At 40.6% G+C, this 16,397-nt stretch overlaps 1 protein-coding gene across 1 annotated transcript; it reads left to right on the top strand.

Moving 5' to 3' along the window:
- Window positions 1-17: 17 nt before the first annotated feature.
- LOC149304771 (uncharacterized) lies at window positions 18-15,581 on the top strand. Its single transcript, XM_089479116.1, has 8 exons — window positions 18-166; window positions 291-348; window positions 2,245-2,348; window positions 2,538-2,648; window positions 4,786-6,058; window positions 10,398-10,480; window positions 11,326-11,431; window positions 12,890-15,581. The coding sequence occupies exons 4-8, from the start codon at window positions 2,642-2,644 to the stop codon at window positions 14,121-14,123; spliced, it is 2,703 nt and encodes a 900-aa protein (XP_089335242.1). The 5' UTR covers window positions 18-166; window positions 291-348; window positions 2,245-2,348; window positions 2,538-2,641; the 3' UTR covers window positions 14,124-15,581.
- Window positions 15,582-16,397: the final 816 nt, after the last annotated feature.

Below are 16,397 nucleotides of genomic sequence, written 5' to 3'. Positions count from 1 at the left end.
CAACACAATACTATGAGGAATAGTAGCAGCTGGATAAGTGTAGAGCCTGATGAAAAATCCTGCTTTTGTCCTGCTGTTTTGGCTGCAGATGCCTTGGGCTATAAAGCTGCTTCCTGGAGGAAAGCGAAAGCAAATTTGTTATCCATGCCTAACCAGTTGTATAAAGGTCAGTAATAAACGTTGCCAAAAATGTGGTCAGCAGTATTGTTAACAAATCACCAATTTGCTTTCATTTTTATCAGAGCTTTTATATAAATAGAAAAGTAACCCTCTCCCCAAAAATTGTCTAGGCTGTGCGAGGATTCCCTAGTTACTATCACTCCTGAAAGAAGTTATTGGCTGTCAACAGTAAGTCATTCTTGGTTTATAGCAATAATCTTTGCTGGGTTGCTGTGTGGATGCTTTGCAATGACAAACATAAATAGGCATCTTGGGCCAATATTCTCCCTTCTCATAATCCAAATTATGAAATGAAAATGCCACTGAGGACTAGATGTATTTTGGATTTTGGAGTTTGGTATATTTATATATGTATAATGGGGTATTTTGGAGATGGGACCCAAGTCCAGCCATTAAATCCATCTTTTGTTTCATATGCATCTCATAGACATAGGCTGAAGGTAATTTAATACACAATGGCGGGGTACAGACCGCCGCTTTGCAGCGGTCTGGCACCGCCGCCAGAAGGTCCGCGGGGGAGCCGGAGCCTTCAAACGGCCCGACTCCCGCGCGGACCGAAAAAAGAAGCTCCAAAATGGAGCTTCTTTTTGCGTCGCGTTTGCGACGTAGCGAGGCGCCAGGGGCGCGCTCGCTACGTCAGCAGCGGCGCGACGCGTCTGGACGCTGTGCGTCCGATGCGTAAAGATGGCGGCGCCCATGTAGAAGGGGCGCCGCCATCTTGTACGGACGGAGTCCGTACTAGACCATGGGGCGTCTAAAAGAGACGCCCCTTTTTTAAAATGGGACGTCCGGAGGACGTCCCAAATGTCCGTGTAGAAAGCCCCAATGTTTTTAAAATGAGCTGTCAGAAGAATTGTGAGACCACACTAATAATTCAGTAATTTATCTAAACCTTGAGGATTCCCAAGTTTCCTTGAGTTGGGGTCAGACCAGATGCGCTCATGCTCAGTTTTGGATTTTGGAATAATTCAGATTTCAGAAGTCCAGATAAAGGAGACTCGAACTCTACTCTGTACATTTCTTCTGATCATGAACTCAGGTTTTCAGAACAGTCATTTCTGGATTTTTGCAACAACAAAAAAGAAGATGGCCTGTTATGCAAAAAAGCAAGACGCTTCCTTCCAGCTTTGTTTTTTCTCTTTTTTAAAAGACAAATAAAATAAAATACAGTTAGCTGGCTCCTTTTCAGCATGTCAATGCAGATGCTTTGATGGAGAGTTCCTGCATGGCAGAATGGGGTTAGACTGGATGGCCCTTCTTGGCGTCTCTTCCAACTCTATGATTCTATAATTAACATAAGGAATCAGTCTAAGTAGGTCACCAATGAAAGGTCTGCTGCAAAGGTCTGGGCCTCTCTGCCCTCCTGCCTTGTAAGCAAAGTCCATTGGCAGTCCTCAGGGTTTTACTTTGCAAGGAGTTTTTATTTTCTTTATTTTGGCTTTTTAAAAGGAGGTTTGCCAAATTCTGCCAGATGATGAATCGGGGCTGTTGAGTCCTATGGCCCTGTTCCAGGCAATGCTAGACTGCAAGTCCCACCATGCAGCAGCACCACAGATTGTTGGGAACTACAGTCTAATAAGGCTGCACCATGCAAAAATAATCCAGTTCGACACAACTTTAATGCTATGGAAAATCCTGGGATTTGTAGTATGTTGTGGTACCAGAGCTCTCTGACAAAGAAGGCTAAATGTCTCACAAAACTACAATCCCTAGGTATTATTATTATTATCATTATTTTTTTATATCCCATCTTTCTCCCAATATACAACTCAAGGCAGTGATTTTCCATAGCATTAATCTAAAGTATGTCTTTCTACAATGTAGATGGACACCCCATTACATAATTTGTTGGGGATGCTTTGATTTAGATTTCCTGCATGGCAGAAGGGGGTTGGACTGGATGGCCCTTGCAGTCTCTTGCAACTCTATGATTCCATGATTCTATAGCACTCTGATCCTACTGCGCTTTTAATTGTTTTTAAAGTTATAAAGTTTTAATGTTATAAATGTCGCCATAAGCATTGTTAATAAATCACCAATTTTCTTTCTTTCTTTTTTTATCAGAGCTTTTATATAAAGGGAAAAGTAGCCCTCTCCCAAAAGGTCCTAGGCTGTGCGAGGATTCCCTAGTTACTACCACTCCAGAAAGACGTTATTGGCTGTCAACAGTAAGTTATTCATGGTTTATATCAACTTCACTGGTTTGCTGTGTGGATGCTTTGCAATAACATATGGTACATAAATAGGCATCTTGGACCAACATTCTCCCTTCTATAAAACAAAATTATGAAATGAAAATGCCATATGAAGGTTATGTAGGATAAGTTAACCATTACAGTCTTTTTGTTCTTCTTCAGGTCATCTGAATCATCAAGCAAGAGCATCAGTTTTGCTACTACTGCAGCAGATCCAGCAGTTGGGTGAGGGAGCAAGGATCAAGATAGTAGCTGCAAAACCAGCCATGGCAGGTATGTGTTGCCCTGTTGTAGTAAGAATTACCAGAAGAAAAAAAATCTGTCTCCAGTAGTCCTGAGATTTGACGTGCAATTTTATTATCCTGCGGGATGGCTGAGTGCAGAGCTAGGAAGAATCAGTGGATTAAACATGCTTGAAGGAAGAGAGCGGTTCTCTTGAGTTAATAAATGGTTTGAGTTGTTCACCCTTGAGACAGATGATCAGCCAAAGAGATTTCAGTGATACTCTGGTCAAGAGACCTCCAATGGCTGGCTGTTATTATGCAATATCTAGCACATCTCTCAGGACAATCCTATGGTTTCTGTGAAAGGGTTCCAGGGCTATGGGACCCATGGGAAATACTCCTCTGGGGTTGGAGACTGAGCTTTGGACTATGATTCTATGATTTCTTTTCCAGCCCCAGAGCTTGGAAGTGTTAGTGTTGGTGTTAACACATCAACATTAAGGAAAATTAAACTGATTAGCATAAACATTAAGATGATTTCATGCAAATAATTTGCTAATACCTTTGATAGTTAAATTACTAAACTGCTGAATTAAAATATCATTTAAAATTTCCCCAAACTGGGCAATAATAAGTTAAATAATTTGTAACACAAATCAATATGAAATTAATCCTGTGCCAGGATTTAGTAAGGGATTGCAGGAATAGTGAATTAAAATACATAAAGGACTGCAGGCAATTGCTTTTCCAGGTGGGTGAAATGGGATTGGGTTACCTCTGAAATGTGGATTCTCGAGTTTCCATAGTGAAACCTGGCTGATGTCTTCTGTCCCATGAAAGGTTGTGTAAAAGAGTGACTTTCAGAAGGTGTTCCTTGTTACCTGATTGTGTAACATGCACCACCTACATCTCTACAGAGCCATTAAATGAATAGGTATGAGCATCTCCAGTTTTCATTCTAGCAACTCTAGATAACTAGTGTGGTATTATGTTCAGAACTGGAAGCGGAATGCCACTGCCATGGTTTCAAAACTAGCATGTCAAGGTTCCCTTCTTGGGCATACACTAGCTGCCAAGGTGATAAAGTGGTTTGTTTTGGCCAGGATCTGACTGTCCAATGTCTTCTGCCTAGTTATTCTTGAATATCTGACCTCCACCCTGCATGCTCTCATGACAGTCAGGGCTGTTCGACAGTGGAACACACTACTTCCTCGGAGTTTAGTAGAGTCTCCCTCCTTTAAACAGAGGCTGGATGGCCATCTGTCGGGGATGCTTTGCCTGAGAGTTCCTGCATGGCAGGGGGGTCGGACTGGATGGCCCTTGGGGTTTCTTCCAACTCTACGATTCTATGTTTCTATAATTCTGTTTCTTCTTTTAAACAATTGTCCTTGTTAAAATAAGTTTATAATGCAAGCAATGCCAAGATCTCTTGCTTTGCATACCTCTTGATATATAAATATAAAAGAAAATGTAAAAATAAAAGAATCATTGAGTTGGAAAAGACCTCAGTGACCATTCAGTTCTATTCTGCCATGCAGGACCACAGAATCAAAGCGCCCCATCCAGCCTCTCTTTAAAGACCCCCAAAGAAGGAGACTCACTCCACCAGATTCTGAGGAAGTGTGTTCCACTGCTGAACAGCTCTTACTGTCAGGAAGTTATTCCTAATATTGAGGTGCTGCTGGATGTTGCTAGTCAACCTATACAGAATTTCTGTTCAGTGTAGCTATGATGGCTCCTCTTACTAAGGCAGCTGAAGCTTTCTCTGCTGTCCATAAGAGTCTGGATCTGAATCTCCAATGAGTCGCTCTGTGCCTTTCTTACTGACAGGGTCTCTATGCTCATGTTGTAATCTCCCCCCTGCAAAAAAATAAATTCACTGTACTGGACCCGGTCACAGCCACCCAAACTAAGATGTTAACTTGCCTCCATTGCAGTCAGAAGTCCAAATTTACTGAAATTATTTCTGAGGAGACATGCGTCGGATTGTACTTTTAAAAAGCTATGCACATCTTGAATTGTGTAAAGTTTAAAGAATAAAATAGAACTTCTGTGACTGAATTTTGACTGCCGTTATACTTAATTCTTATATAACTATACACTACTTTTCCAACTAGATTATTTTATGGTTTTTGTTTTCATGTTGCCAAATCTAATATTTATTCAATAATCTTTTCCTTTTCTAGAAAATGCACTATCTGTCACATCAGTTTCTGAAGACATTGCACAGGCTATCTGGTTGTTTTGTAAAGTGATGGGACTTACCATAAATCCCATAAAAGAAAATTTAGAGCAGTTATGTGAGAAATTAGCTACGTCTTTAAGCACTGCATGTGTAGATAAAGTGGTTCGTGAGATACAACAGGACCTGGAATCTCAGGAAAACACTGATCTTCACATTGCTGTCACTGGAGAGACTGGGTCTGGGAAATCATCTTTCATCAATGCCATGAGAGGCTTAAAGCCTGGAGATCCTGGTGCTGCCCCTGTTGGAGTGACAGAAACAACTCTGGAACCAACTTGGTATAAGAATCCAAATGATCCCAATGTGACACTCTGGGACCTGCCAGGGATGGGATCTATAAATTTTCAATCAGCTAATTACTATGAGGAGGTTGATTTTTACTCTTATGACTTCTTCATTATTCTAGGTTCAAAACGATTCCAGGAGATCCACATTAATCTAGCTAAGACAATTGAGAAGAAAATGAAGAAGTTTTACTTTGTACGCTCTAAAGTGGATGAAGATTTGAGAAATATGAAAAGGGATTATCCTGGGACCAAAGATCAAGATATCTTGAAAGATATCAGAGATGACTGTGACACATATTTCAAAAAATACATGGGGAACTGTAGTCCTCGGGTATTTCTGATATCTTCTTATAATCTTAATGACTTTGACTTCGATGCTCTAATGAAGGCAGTGGAAGCAGATCTGCCCAGGATGAAGAAACTGAAGTTCCTGCTTAGCCTCCCTAATATTTCTACTCATATCATAGAACAGAAGAAAGTGATCCTAAAGGGAGAGTTATGGAAAATATCTCTGGTGTCTGCTTTCATCCATACTGTTCCAATTCCAGCTATTTCTGCAGCTGTTGATGCCACAGTTTTACAAAAGTATATGGTTAGTGTGTACAAGACCTTTGGACTAGATGCTAACTCACTAGCTGTGTTGGCTGGGCACATAAATAAGCCTGTGGAAGAGCTGATGCAAGTCACATCGCCAAAAGAAAGAACACAGATAAACAATATTAGGAAGACATTTATCAATGTGGCGGGAGGGCTGGGGGCATATATCTTTCTTGAATTTAAAATGTCTTTATTAGCTCTTGTAGGTATTAGCTTGGCAAATGCACTGTTTTCATATATAGTTACTTACAGGATGCTCTCAGAGTTCCTAGATGAGGTAGCTGAAGATGCTAAAAGAGTTTCTGAGCAAGCCAGGAAGAGCATATGGCAGTAAATCTTAAGGCATGAATAGACGTTTTTAACAGCGAAAGAGAAATCAAATTGGCCCAGAAACCAGCCAACTTTATGAATATGCTTGTAATTGCTTGCTTTTTTTTTTGGTGATGAATGTATTTTTGTTAATTTTGAGAGAGACAAAGAGCTGTGCAAGATGGTCAAGGTCTATCCCAGGAGTAGGCAACCTGCGGCCCGGTGAGGCCTTGGGACCGGCCCCAGCCCAGTCCTGCCGCCGATTGCCACCGGGGCCTTTGGCGTCTATAGAAGCCTCAGAAACATGCATTTATCTTAACAGTTTTTTAAAAATCAGCCAATTTTTTCACATGTCCTCCATTTTTTATTTTAAAAAGTGCCCTCCTTTTGAAAATTTTGTCCTAGATTTGTCCTGGTTTATTTATTTATTTAATTTAAAAAATATTTAATTATTTGTTTCTTGGCTTCGGCCCCCCAGTTGTCTGAGGGACAGCAACCCAGACCCCGGCTCAAAAGGGTTGCCTACCCCTGGTCTATCCTTTGCCACTGGGAATCCTGCCTAGTCTCCCTCCAGCTTCTGAAATTTCCCCGCTTTCCCCACACTTCAAAGCCTGCTTTTCCAGCAGTAAGGACTGGAAACCTTGGACTTTGCAGCAATAAGAATGGATCAACAGTATGATCAATTTAAGCAAAGACCATCAAGTTGCTGAATTCTGCAAGGAAAAAGATTGCCCAGCAATACTAACTGCTTTACCTAGAATTAATTCTGGTGTAGAAAAGAATGAAAATATGTGAATTAGGAGAGATTTCCTACCTACTTTTGGTAGGTGTGTGTGTGTGTGTGTGTGTGTGTGTGTGTGTGTGTGTGTGAGAGAGAGAGAGAGAGAGAGAGAGAGGAAGGTCAACTCAGGAAGAAGAGGGAGCCCATCTTGGTTATCTGTTTATCCCTGAGATGAACTGATATTCTAAAATGTAATAATGAAGCCAAGTTCTTATGCCACATTTCTCCTGTGACAAAATGAGAATGGGATACTGCATCAAACATAGGCGGGATATAGACTATATATCCTAGACATTTGGAAACAATTTATGGGGTTTTTAAGCAATGAGAATACTAATGATGTAATAATGTATGGGTTTGGTAATTAATAACCCTAGTAAGTTTATTTATTTAGATTTGTAATGGTAATTAATATATCATTTTTTGAGGGGGGTATACTTTTCATTACAGTTTGGAACGAGCGATAAGATTCTTTCGTGTTAAAGTCTTAAGTCATTTAGTTTGTTAGTGTTTAGATAGGTAGCTAGAGTATTAGTTATTTTCTTTTTATTGCCTTCGTTAAGATCTTTGGTTTACTATGTTGTTTAATTTTTAGTTAGTTTGAATTTTAGTGTATACACACACACACACACACACATTATTTTTTACTATTGTCTTTCGTTTTCTTTGGTGCATGCACCCCGTGTGATGTAGAATGTTTGTATAATAATTAATAAGAATATGTATGAAAATAATGATTCAATACTGAGGTGTTTATGTTATCTCCCTCCTGCTCCAGTCATTGCAGTGTGATCAAATACACCAGCCCTAACATCACAATATCTCAGGAGCAGGCATGATCTGTTACTCCAAAATCATAGATTTTGTACACTTATACACTCCAGTTCTCTTGATTTGGCAGTGACAGTCCTGGGTAATCCGTCGTCCCATCTTTTTAATGGCTTTAAAATGTCCTAGAATCGTAGAATCATAGAGTTGGAAGAGACCACAAGGGCCATCCAGTCCAACCCCATTCTGCCATGCAGGAAATCACAATCAAAGCATCCCAGACAGATGGCCATCCAGCCTCTGTTTAAAGACCTCCAAAGAAGGAGATTCAGCTGCACTCCGAGAAAGGAGTGTGTTCCACTGTCAAACAGCCCTTACTCTCAGGAAGTTCCTCCTAATGGATGCAAGCTGCAGGAAAAGAGATTCCAACTCGATACTATGAGGAACAGTAGCAGCTGGATAAGTGTAGAGCCTGATGAAAAATCCTGCTTTTGTCCTGCTGTTTTGGCTGCAGATTCTCTGGGCTGTAAAGCTGCTTCCTGGAGGAAAGCGAAAGCAAATTTGTTATCTATGCCTAGTCAGTGGTATAAAGGTTAATAATGGGCTGTATGGTAATGGGCGGTAATGGGCTGGATGAGGAAAAACAGATTGAAACTGAATCCAGACAAGACGGAGGTGCTCATGGTAGCGGCCCCGAAACCAAGAATTGGGTTGCAACCTCCAGTCCTGGATGGGGTCACACTCTCCTCCAGCGACTGTGTTTGCAGTCTGGGGGTGCTCCTTGACTCGTCGCTCCTGATGACAAATCAGGTAAATGCGACGGTCAGGAGTGCCTGTTATCAGCTTCGGCTGATACGCCAGCTGCGCCCTTTTCTGGAAGTAAGGGATCTCGAGACGGTTGTGCACGCACTGGTAACCTCACGCCTTGACTTCTGTAATGCACTCTACATGGGGCTACCCCTGTGCTTGACTCGGAAATTACAGCTGGTTCAAAACATGGCAGCCAGGCTTGTGTCAGGTACATCTAGGAGGGACCACATTACTCCGGTTTTGAGGTCCCTCCACTGGCTGCCTATCAGCTTCCGGGCCCAGTACAAGGTGTTGGTTATCACCTTTAAAGCCCTAAATGGCTTGGGTCCAAACTATCTTAGAGACCGCCTCCTCCCGTACAATCCTCCCCGCGCTCTCCGGTCCTCTGGGAGGAACTTACTGCAGCCTCTAAAATCTAGGCTTGCGGCAACCTCCCAGAGGGCGTTCTCTGCTGTCGCCCCCAAACTCTGGAACGACATGCCGGATGAGATCCGTCAGATAACATCATTAGACAGCTTTAAAAAAGCGGTCAAGACGGATCTCTTCCGGCAGGCCTTTCCAGATTAACCATCCCGGCCCAGGTTCCCTGATTCCCTGATTCCTCCCGTGGCCCCATCTTAGTGATGGTTGAGGATCAACAGAGGGATATCAGGGTTTTTAGTTTTAATTGCTGTTTTTATCCTTGATATTGTATTTTTAATATGTTATATTATTTAATACTGTCTTAAGGGGGGGAGGGATAAAGTGTTTTTAATTGTGATATTTTATATTTTACTGTTGTTAACCGCCCGGATTGGCTTGCCAGAGGGCGGTATACAAATAAATATTATTATTATTATTATTATTATTATTATTATTAATAAACGTTGCAAAAATGTGGTCAGAAGTGTCGTTAACAAATCGCCTATTTGCTTTCTTTTTTTATCAGAGCTTTTATATAAAGAGAAAAGTTTCCCTCTCTCAAAAAACTTTCTAGGCTGTGCAAGGATTTGAAGCAGGCTTACTTTAAAGTAAGGAGGATGGAACGAAGGAGCCTCTTTATAAAAAAAGAGAGAGAGGGAATACACACTAGAATGCTCATACCCATTACTTTCAATGGCAACACCAGGCACATACAGAATGCAATTCTTAAATATTGGAATTTGCTCCAGGATGTTCCTGGGTGCTCTAATAAACCTTTATTTGTGTACAAACGTGCCAAGAATCTTGCAGATCATTTGGTCCATAGCAAGTGTACAGTGCAAGGGATTCTACCACATTCACCACAGAGTAGAACGAAAGGGAATGTTCCCTGTTACAATTGTAGTGTTTGCAAATACTGTGTAAGACTAATGGAGTTTGTTAATCCTGTGAACAATAGAGTGTATACCTTGAATGATCTGTTTACCTGCAATACCAAAGGAGTGGTCTATGCCATCCAATGCCCTTGCAACCTTCTATACATCGGGATGACGACTCGTAGTGTTAAAACAAGGATATCAGAGTACAGGAGCTGCATCAGGAATAGAAGGATGACCGCACCATTGGTTGAACACTTTACTCTTTGCAACCACTCGGACACGGATATCAGGTTCTGGACAATAGAAAGAGTCCCGGGAACTGGATTACATCTTGAAAGAAAACTCCGGCACAGGGAATTGTTTTGGATGTACACACTACAAACACAGAAACCGCATGGTCTGAATGACAACTGCAATTGGTCTGCTGTTCTATAAGTATTTCAAATGTTGGCCTTCTTCTCTTTTTTTCTGTTAATAATGGCAGGAACTGTTTTTACTTACAGGATCGCATCCACTGCAGAATGAATTCTGATGAGATCTAACAGGTGTATTCGTTTTTGGTTTGCAAAAGGATTTAAATTTTTCCCTTTGCATAACAGCATTTGAGCTGACAAGCACTTGTGGGACCCCCCAGCCTAGGTGAGTTGGAAAGCAATTGGCTTTACACAAAACAGCCTTTATTGTAATCTATATTTTATCAAATTTTGCCTAAATTTTTCAGGCACGGCTCAAGGTCGGAGTTGACCTTCCACATACCAAAAGGACAGGTGGTTCCCACATGCTCTACCTTACAAGGTGGCTTAAGTAGGTACCTATACATTTACCATTTTCTAGCTATATGGTCTCCTTTATGTTAGCACAGTGTTTGATTTTCACTTACTTTATTCCCACAGTTCTTTGGACCACTGATGAAGACAATTGTCGAAACGCGTTTGGTCTTTTTTTGAATCTTTTGTACACTTTTATCTGCTTTGGGCATACTGTATATCCCTTTCCATCCAAGCCTCTGTATGTGCACTCTGCAACTATAATAATATTGTATGTACTCATTTCTATACAAGGTGTGAGACGCAGAGGAATTGTTATAGTTTTGTATTATTTTGGGAATTGCAGTTTTCAAGCCCAGCTCTGCCTATTAACTTACTAAGTGTGGCTCACGAGCCAGATTAAGCCTCACAGCAGGTTTTAACTCTTATTGGTCTTTTTTTGAATCTTTTGTACACTTTTATCTGCTTTGGGCATACTGTATATCCCTTTCCATCCAAGCCTCTGTATGTGCACTCTGTAATTATAATAATATTGTGTGTACACATTTCTATACAAGGTGTGAGACGCAGAGGAATTGTTAGAGTTTTGTATCATTTTGGGAATTGCAGTTTCCAAGCCCAGCTCTGCCTATTAACTTACTAAGTGTGGCTCACGAGCCAGATTAAGCCTCACAGCAGGTTTTAACTTTTATTTTAGTATTCAACATACTGTTCCAATAAAATTACAGTTTTTTAGTTTCATTTCCCCTAAACTCAGTGTTTTTCCATTTGCTTCTTCGTTTAGGGCATCACCTCCCAGTTTCCTCTAATAATAAACGTTGCCAAAAATGTGGTCAGAAGTGTCGTTAACAAATCGCCTATTTGCTTTCTTTTTTTTATCAGAGCTTTTATATAAAGAGAAAAGTTTCCCTCTCTCAAAAAACTTTCTAGGCTGTGCGAGGATTCCCTACTTACTATCATTCCTGAAAGAAGTTATTGACTGTCAACAGTAAGTCATTCTTGGTTTATAGCAATAATCTTCTCTGGGTTGCTTTAGTTTCTAAAGTAAATTAGATTTTGAATAGAGCTATCAGTTCAGGTTAAATCTTGGAGGAGGATTTTCTGCCAGCATTAAAGGTTTGTTTCAACTCTCTCCGTGTGCAACTTACAAACTTTTACTTTCCTAAGAAATTTTTTTTAAATTCTGGTTATTTATTTGCCATCCTTTCTAATAGTAAGCGCCACAATGGAGAGCAGTTGAAAGCAAGACAAATTCTGTCCACATTGTTCCAGCAGTCTACTAAGTAACCAGCTCTAAAACAGAGATAAAAGTAAGATCTGTTGTAGAAGAGGTTCTGGGAAGGTTTGTTTTAGGAGAGGTTCAATCTCATCCCCACCTTTGCAAGTGCTTCAGTCTTCTTGAAGTTGTGTGTGTGTGTGTGCAGAATATTGGGGACTTGAGGCAGATATGTGAAACTTACATGGCTTTCAAGTGGGTGTTATTCCTTAAACTTTTACAAAGTAATGAGAGTGATTTATTATCAAACCTGATAATAAAAAGAGGGCATGATTTTCTCCACACTAATTTGTGTCATTGAGGCATTGGCATAGCTTGGAAAAGGAACATTTTGGACTGCAATGCCTGAAATCCCCAACTGGCATTGCTCTTATCTGCACACAAACGGAACTGTAATAAATGATTCCAGCCAGTCCTCAAAGTATCACTACATCCTCACTATTAATTAATTGCCATCAAGTTGGCTTTGACTTATGGCAACCCTAGGAACGAGTGGTCTTCAAGAGTCCTTCTTATACTGTGCCTTCCTTGACCTGAGTCTATCCACCTGTAAAATGTTCTTGCACTTTCCCTATTGCCTTAAACAAATATTGTCATCTTTCCTAATGAGTCATATTGTCTCACAATACAGTCAGCCCTCCTTATCCATGGATTGTTTATCTGCGGATTCAAGCATCCACAGCTTAAAAATATTCAAAAGAAGTATAAATTCCAAATAGCAAACCTTGGTTTTCCATTTTATATAAGGGACACCATTTTGCTCTGTCATTATATTTAATGGGACCAGAGCATCCACGGATTTTGTTATCCATGGGGGAATCCTGGAACCAAACCCCAGCAGATAACAAGGGTCCACTGTATGTCCAAAGCTTCAGTTAAGTCATTTTGATTTCTAGGGAGAGTTCAGGCTTGATTTTGCTCTCATTCCCACTTATTTGGCTTTTTGATAGCTCCTGATATCTATTAAATTCTATTCCAGCTCCATTTCAAATCATTTCACATGAGTTGATCAAATGAGTCCCATTATTTTTTGTTTGCTGTTCTTTCCAGCTCATGGCGACCCCCCAATGCAAACCTATCATGTGGTTTTCTGGGCAAGATTTGCACACAGAAATGGTTCAGTACAAAAGATAAACACACACATTTAAATGTTCCCTTTTCCTTTCTCAGATTAATTCCTCCACCACAGACCATCGCCATGGGCATTGCAATATCCAAAGCATCCATGAGAGCAGAACTTGAGAAAATGCAAGCTACTTTCAATGAAGGAAACATTCCAGACGTGGCACATAAAATTCAAGATGAGATGGATTTATTGGAAAATATTGCAGTAAACCTTGCTGTCACAGGAATATCAGGTGCTGGCAAATCTTCCCTTGTTAATGCCTTGCGTGGTATGACAGATTATGAAAAGGATTCAGCTGAGACTGGAGTTACAGAAACAACCAAACAACCAAAGCCATACCAACATCCCCTGTTCCCAAAAATCACATTATGGGATCTGCCAGGAGTTGGAACACAAGATTTTGAAGCAGATAAGTATTTAAAGAAGGTAAATTTTAGCAGCTATGATTATTTTTTCATCGTTGCTGGAGATCGCTTCACTGACAATGATGTCAAGCTGGCCCAAGAAATCAGGAGAATGGAGAAGAAGTTTTGCTATGTGCGTACCAAAGTCGATATCAGTATAAATTCTGAACAAAGGAAACCAAACTTCAATGAAATGGATACGCTTAACAAAATAAGAGAATATTGCTGTGAAAACTTGAAGAAAGCAGGAGAGCCCCTCCCAAGAGTTTTTCTCGTGTCAATGTGTGATTTAAGTATGTATGATTTCCCATTGCTTCAAGAGATGTTAGTGAAGGAAGTAGAAGGTCTCAAGAAACTTGTTTTAATTATGGCTTTCCCCGGTTTTTCCGAAGAGATCATTGCAAAGAAAAAGGTTGCTATGGAAGAGCTTATAAGGAAAGTATCTTTTTTGTCTTGTGCTATTGGGATGATTCCTGTCCCTGGCCTCTCTCTTGCTTGTGACATTGGCATCTTGGTGAAAACAATGATATGTATCAAAAAGACCTTTGGCTTGGATGAAGATTCCCTCCGTAGACTGGAAATGCGTGTCGGCATACCTGTTGGTGTGTTGAAATCTGCTATCAAAAACACCCCAAAAGCCAATGAGATTACCACACAATTTGTAATTGATACCTTGCAGAAGTCAATGGTATGGGCAACACTGACAGGGATAGAGCTGGCTCTGGATTTTATACCTGTGTTAGGCTCCCTGGTTGGTGGAGCTGGTTCTTTTGTAACCACATTCTACATGCTGAAGAATTTCCTGGGAGATGTTGTGAAAGATGCCCAGAACGTTCGGGCAATGTTGTATTCAAGGGGAAAGAGTCCCAAGTAAGGAACTATGGGTCTGTACAGACAGGCCAAAATAAACCGCTTTGGGTCACTTTGGAGGTATGCTGTTTAAATGACACACACATCTTAAGAGGCCAAAAGCTGCGCCAAAGCTGCGTCCCAGTCCTTAGGACTGGAGCATGGCTTTTGTGCGGCTTCTGCCTTCTTAGGACACATGCATCATTTAAACAGCATACCTGAAAAGTGACCTGAAGCAGGTTTATTTTGGCCTGTCTCTATGGGCTCCAAGAAACTCATCTGGACATAGAAAGAAAGACACACAGTGTATTACTAACTTTTACCAAATCAGTCTATTGCTATGCTCTGTCTCTTTCAATGCTGCAACCAGATAAGCCACTATTTCTTAGTTAGCCTTAACCCTTCCCAACCCATTTTCCACTTCAACTGCTATTAAACTTCAACACTGTAACCCCCCCCCCCAAAAAAAAAATTGCTCAAGCATGTTGCTTACTTTTGCTGTTTCAGGTGTTTCTTCTCAGCTCCTCAACTCCGTTGCCTTGCTACTGCCCTCTCTTCTCCACTGAAATTACCCTTACTAACATCACAGATGAGTTTTTTAATGCCTTATACAGCTGAGATGTATAAGGTCTCTATGATTCTTCCCTCATGGCTCCTTAAGTCTACCCATCCTTTCCGCCACAGAAGAATGCATCTACTTTTTCCTTCTCTCTGGCAGTGCTTCTGAGATATGTTCTTGGATTTTGGCACTTTGTCATCATCTCCCTACATGATGCCTTTGGGATATTTCACCTTATCATTCACTAGCACCAATATGCTGATGATGTCCATCTCTACATCTCTACTTGGGAACTTTCTTCAGTCTTGCAAGTCTTCATCACCAACTGCTTGTCTAATAGTTATGTTTAGATCACACATCCCACCATCATGTGAAGCATGGGATGTTCAAGCACAAACATCTTCTCTTTGCTCCGACTGTTTGCTCCAAAGAGAAGGAGAAGAGGATGCGGCGTGTGGGTTCGACTGGCTTAGTTTCATTTATAATTCTACATTATTCAATTATCCCCATTTTCTGACAAAATTTGTTCATCTTCTAAACAGGTGGACTGATGGATGTTTAAGATGATGAAATATAAGATACAAAATTTGTTTTAATTGCACATTGTTCCTGATTGCTATATTAGCCTAAATTCAATGTCAGCTTTCAACCAGCGCAGATCTGTTAAATCAAACAAACGTGTGTAAATGTTGATTTACCATATTTCCAGTGATTTTATGGGTTTACTTTATTTGGAACTAACAATTAGATTTTTAAAACCATTATCTCTTGCTTTTTATCATTACCGTTGCTTATACTATTCAGTTCTTTCTTCTCTGTTCATGTATTATCTTGTGTTTAATTGCTGGATAGCATGATTATTATCCTACAGGCCTTGTATTCAGCCATATGACTCAATAAACGTCAACCATTTTAGTTACTGTATATACTTGTGTACAAGTTAGACCTCATGTATAAACTGAGGGAAGGTTTCAGGATCAATATCATGGATTTTGATATGACCCATGGATAAGTCAAGGGTAAAACTTAGGAGGCAATAACAAAGGATGGAAACGGGAAAATGCTACGTCCATCCCTCCTTCTGTGGACCTCTCCTGACCATCTAACACCGATTCCCAGGTGCTGGAGGAGAGATTTTAACACTGGATTGAGAAGGGAAGCAAGTGGAGTTAAAAGGGGTGTTTCTTTGATGGGAAGAGAAACCATGAAAATTGGACTGGGAACCTCTTATACAGAGAGACACACACAGAGAGAGAAACATGTGCCTTGAGGCACCAAGAGTGGGGCATCAGACTTGCTTGTTTCAGGACCTTTCTAATTAGTTTTAGCGTATCGACCCATATATTAGTCGACCCAGGATTTTAGGGTCAATTTTGGGGCATAAATTTCTGGACTTATAGTCGAGTATATATGGTACATCCTTGCATTTGTGTTCTTTGTAATTGGCTGTGTTTCACTGGGGGGTATTTTTGAAGGTGCACATTGGCATTCCTTAGGCATGTCCTGACGCACATTGCAGTGTCCAATGCCTATTGGTTGCAATGTGCAACAATGACTTTGAAGATGTGGAAATGTCATGGCAGCTCCTTGTTGGAAATGGATGCTGTGAAACCGCTTAGTTCTATTTCCAACAGATGTAAGTTCACTTAGAAATCCACCTAATTCCAGCCATCATCATCATCACTACCAGTGGTGCTTTATAAAGTAAAACAAGAACAACAAAAAGCCATCAGCCTTGTC

Source organism: Sceloporus occidentalis, unplaced genomic scaffold (genome assembly GCF_023333645.1).
Source record: "Sceloporus occidentalis isolate IW3139 unplaced genomic scaffold, rSceOcc1.0.p SCAF_13, whole genome shotgun sequence".
Lineage (NCBI taxonomy): Eukaryota > Metazoa > Chordata > Lepidosauria > Squamata > Phrynosomatidae > Sceloporus > Sceloporus occidentalis.
The sequence above is the reverse complement of the archived record's forward strand: the minus strand, read 5'-3'. Positions and strand labels throughout refer to the sequence as shown.

Coding starts and splice junctions, on each gene's coding strand:
- LOC149304771 (XM_089479116.1), top strand. Junction 6,059..10,397: donor GCCAGGAAGAGCATATGGCA/GTAAATCTTAAG, acceptor TAAATTTTTCAG/GCACGGCTCAAGGTCGGAGT. Junction 11,432..12,889: donor GAAGTTATTGACTGTCAACA/GTAAGTCATTCT, acceptor TTCCTTTCTCAG/ATTAATTCCTCCACCACAGA.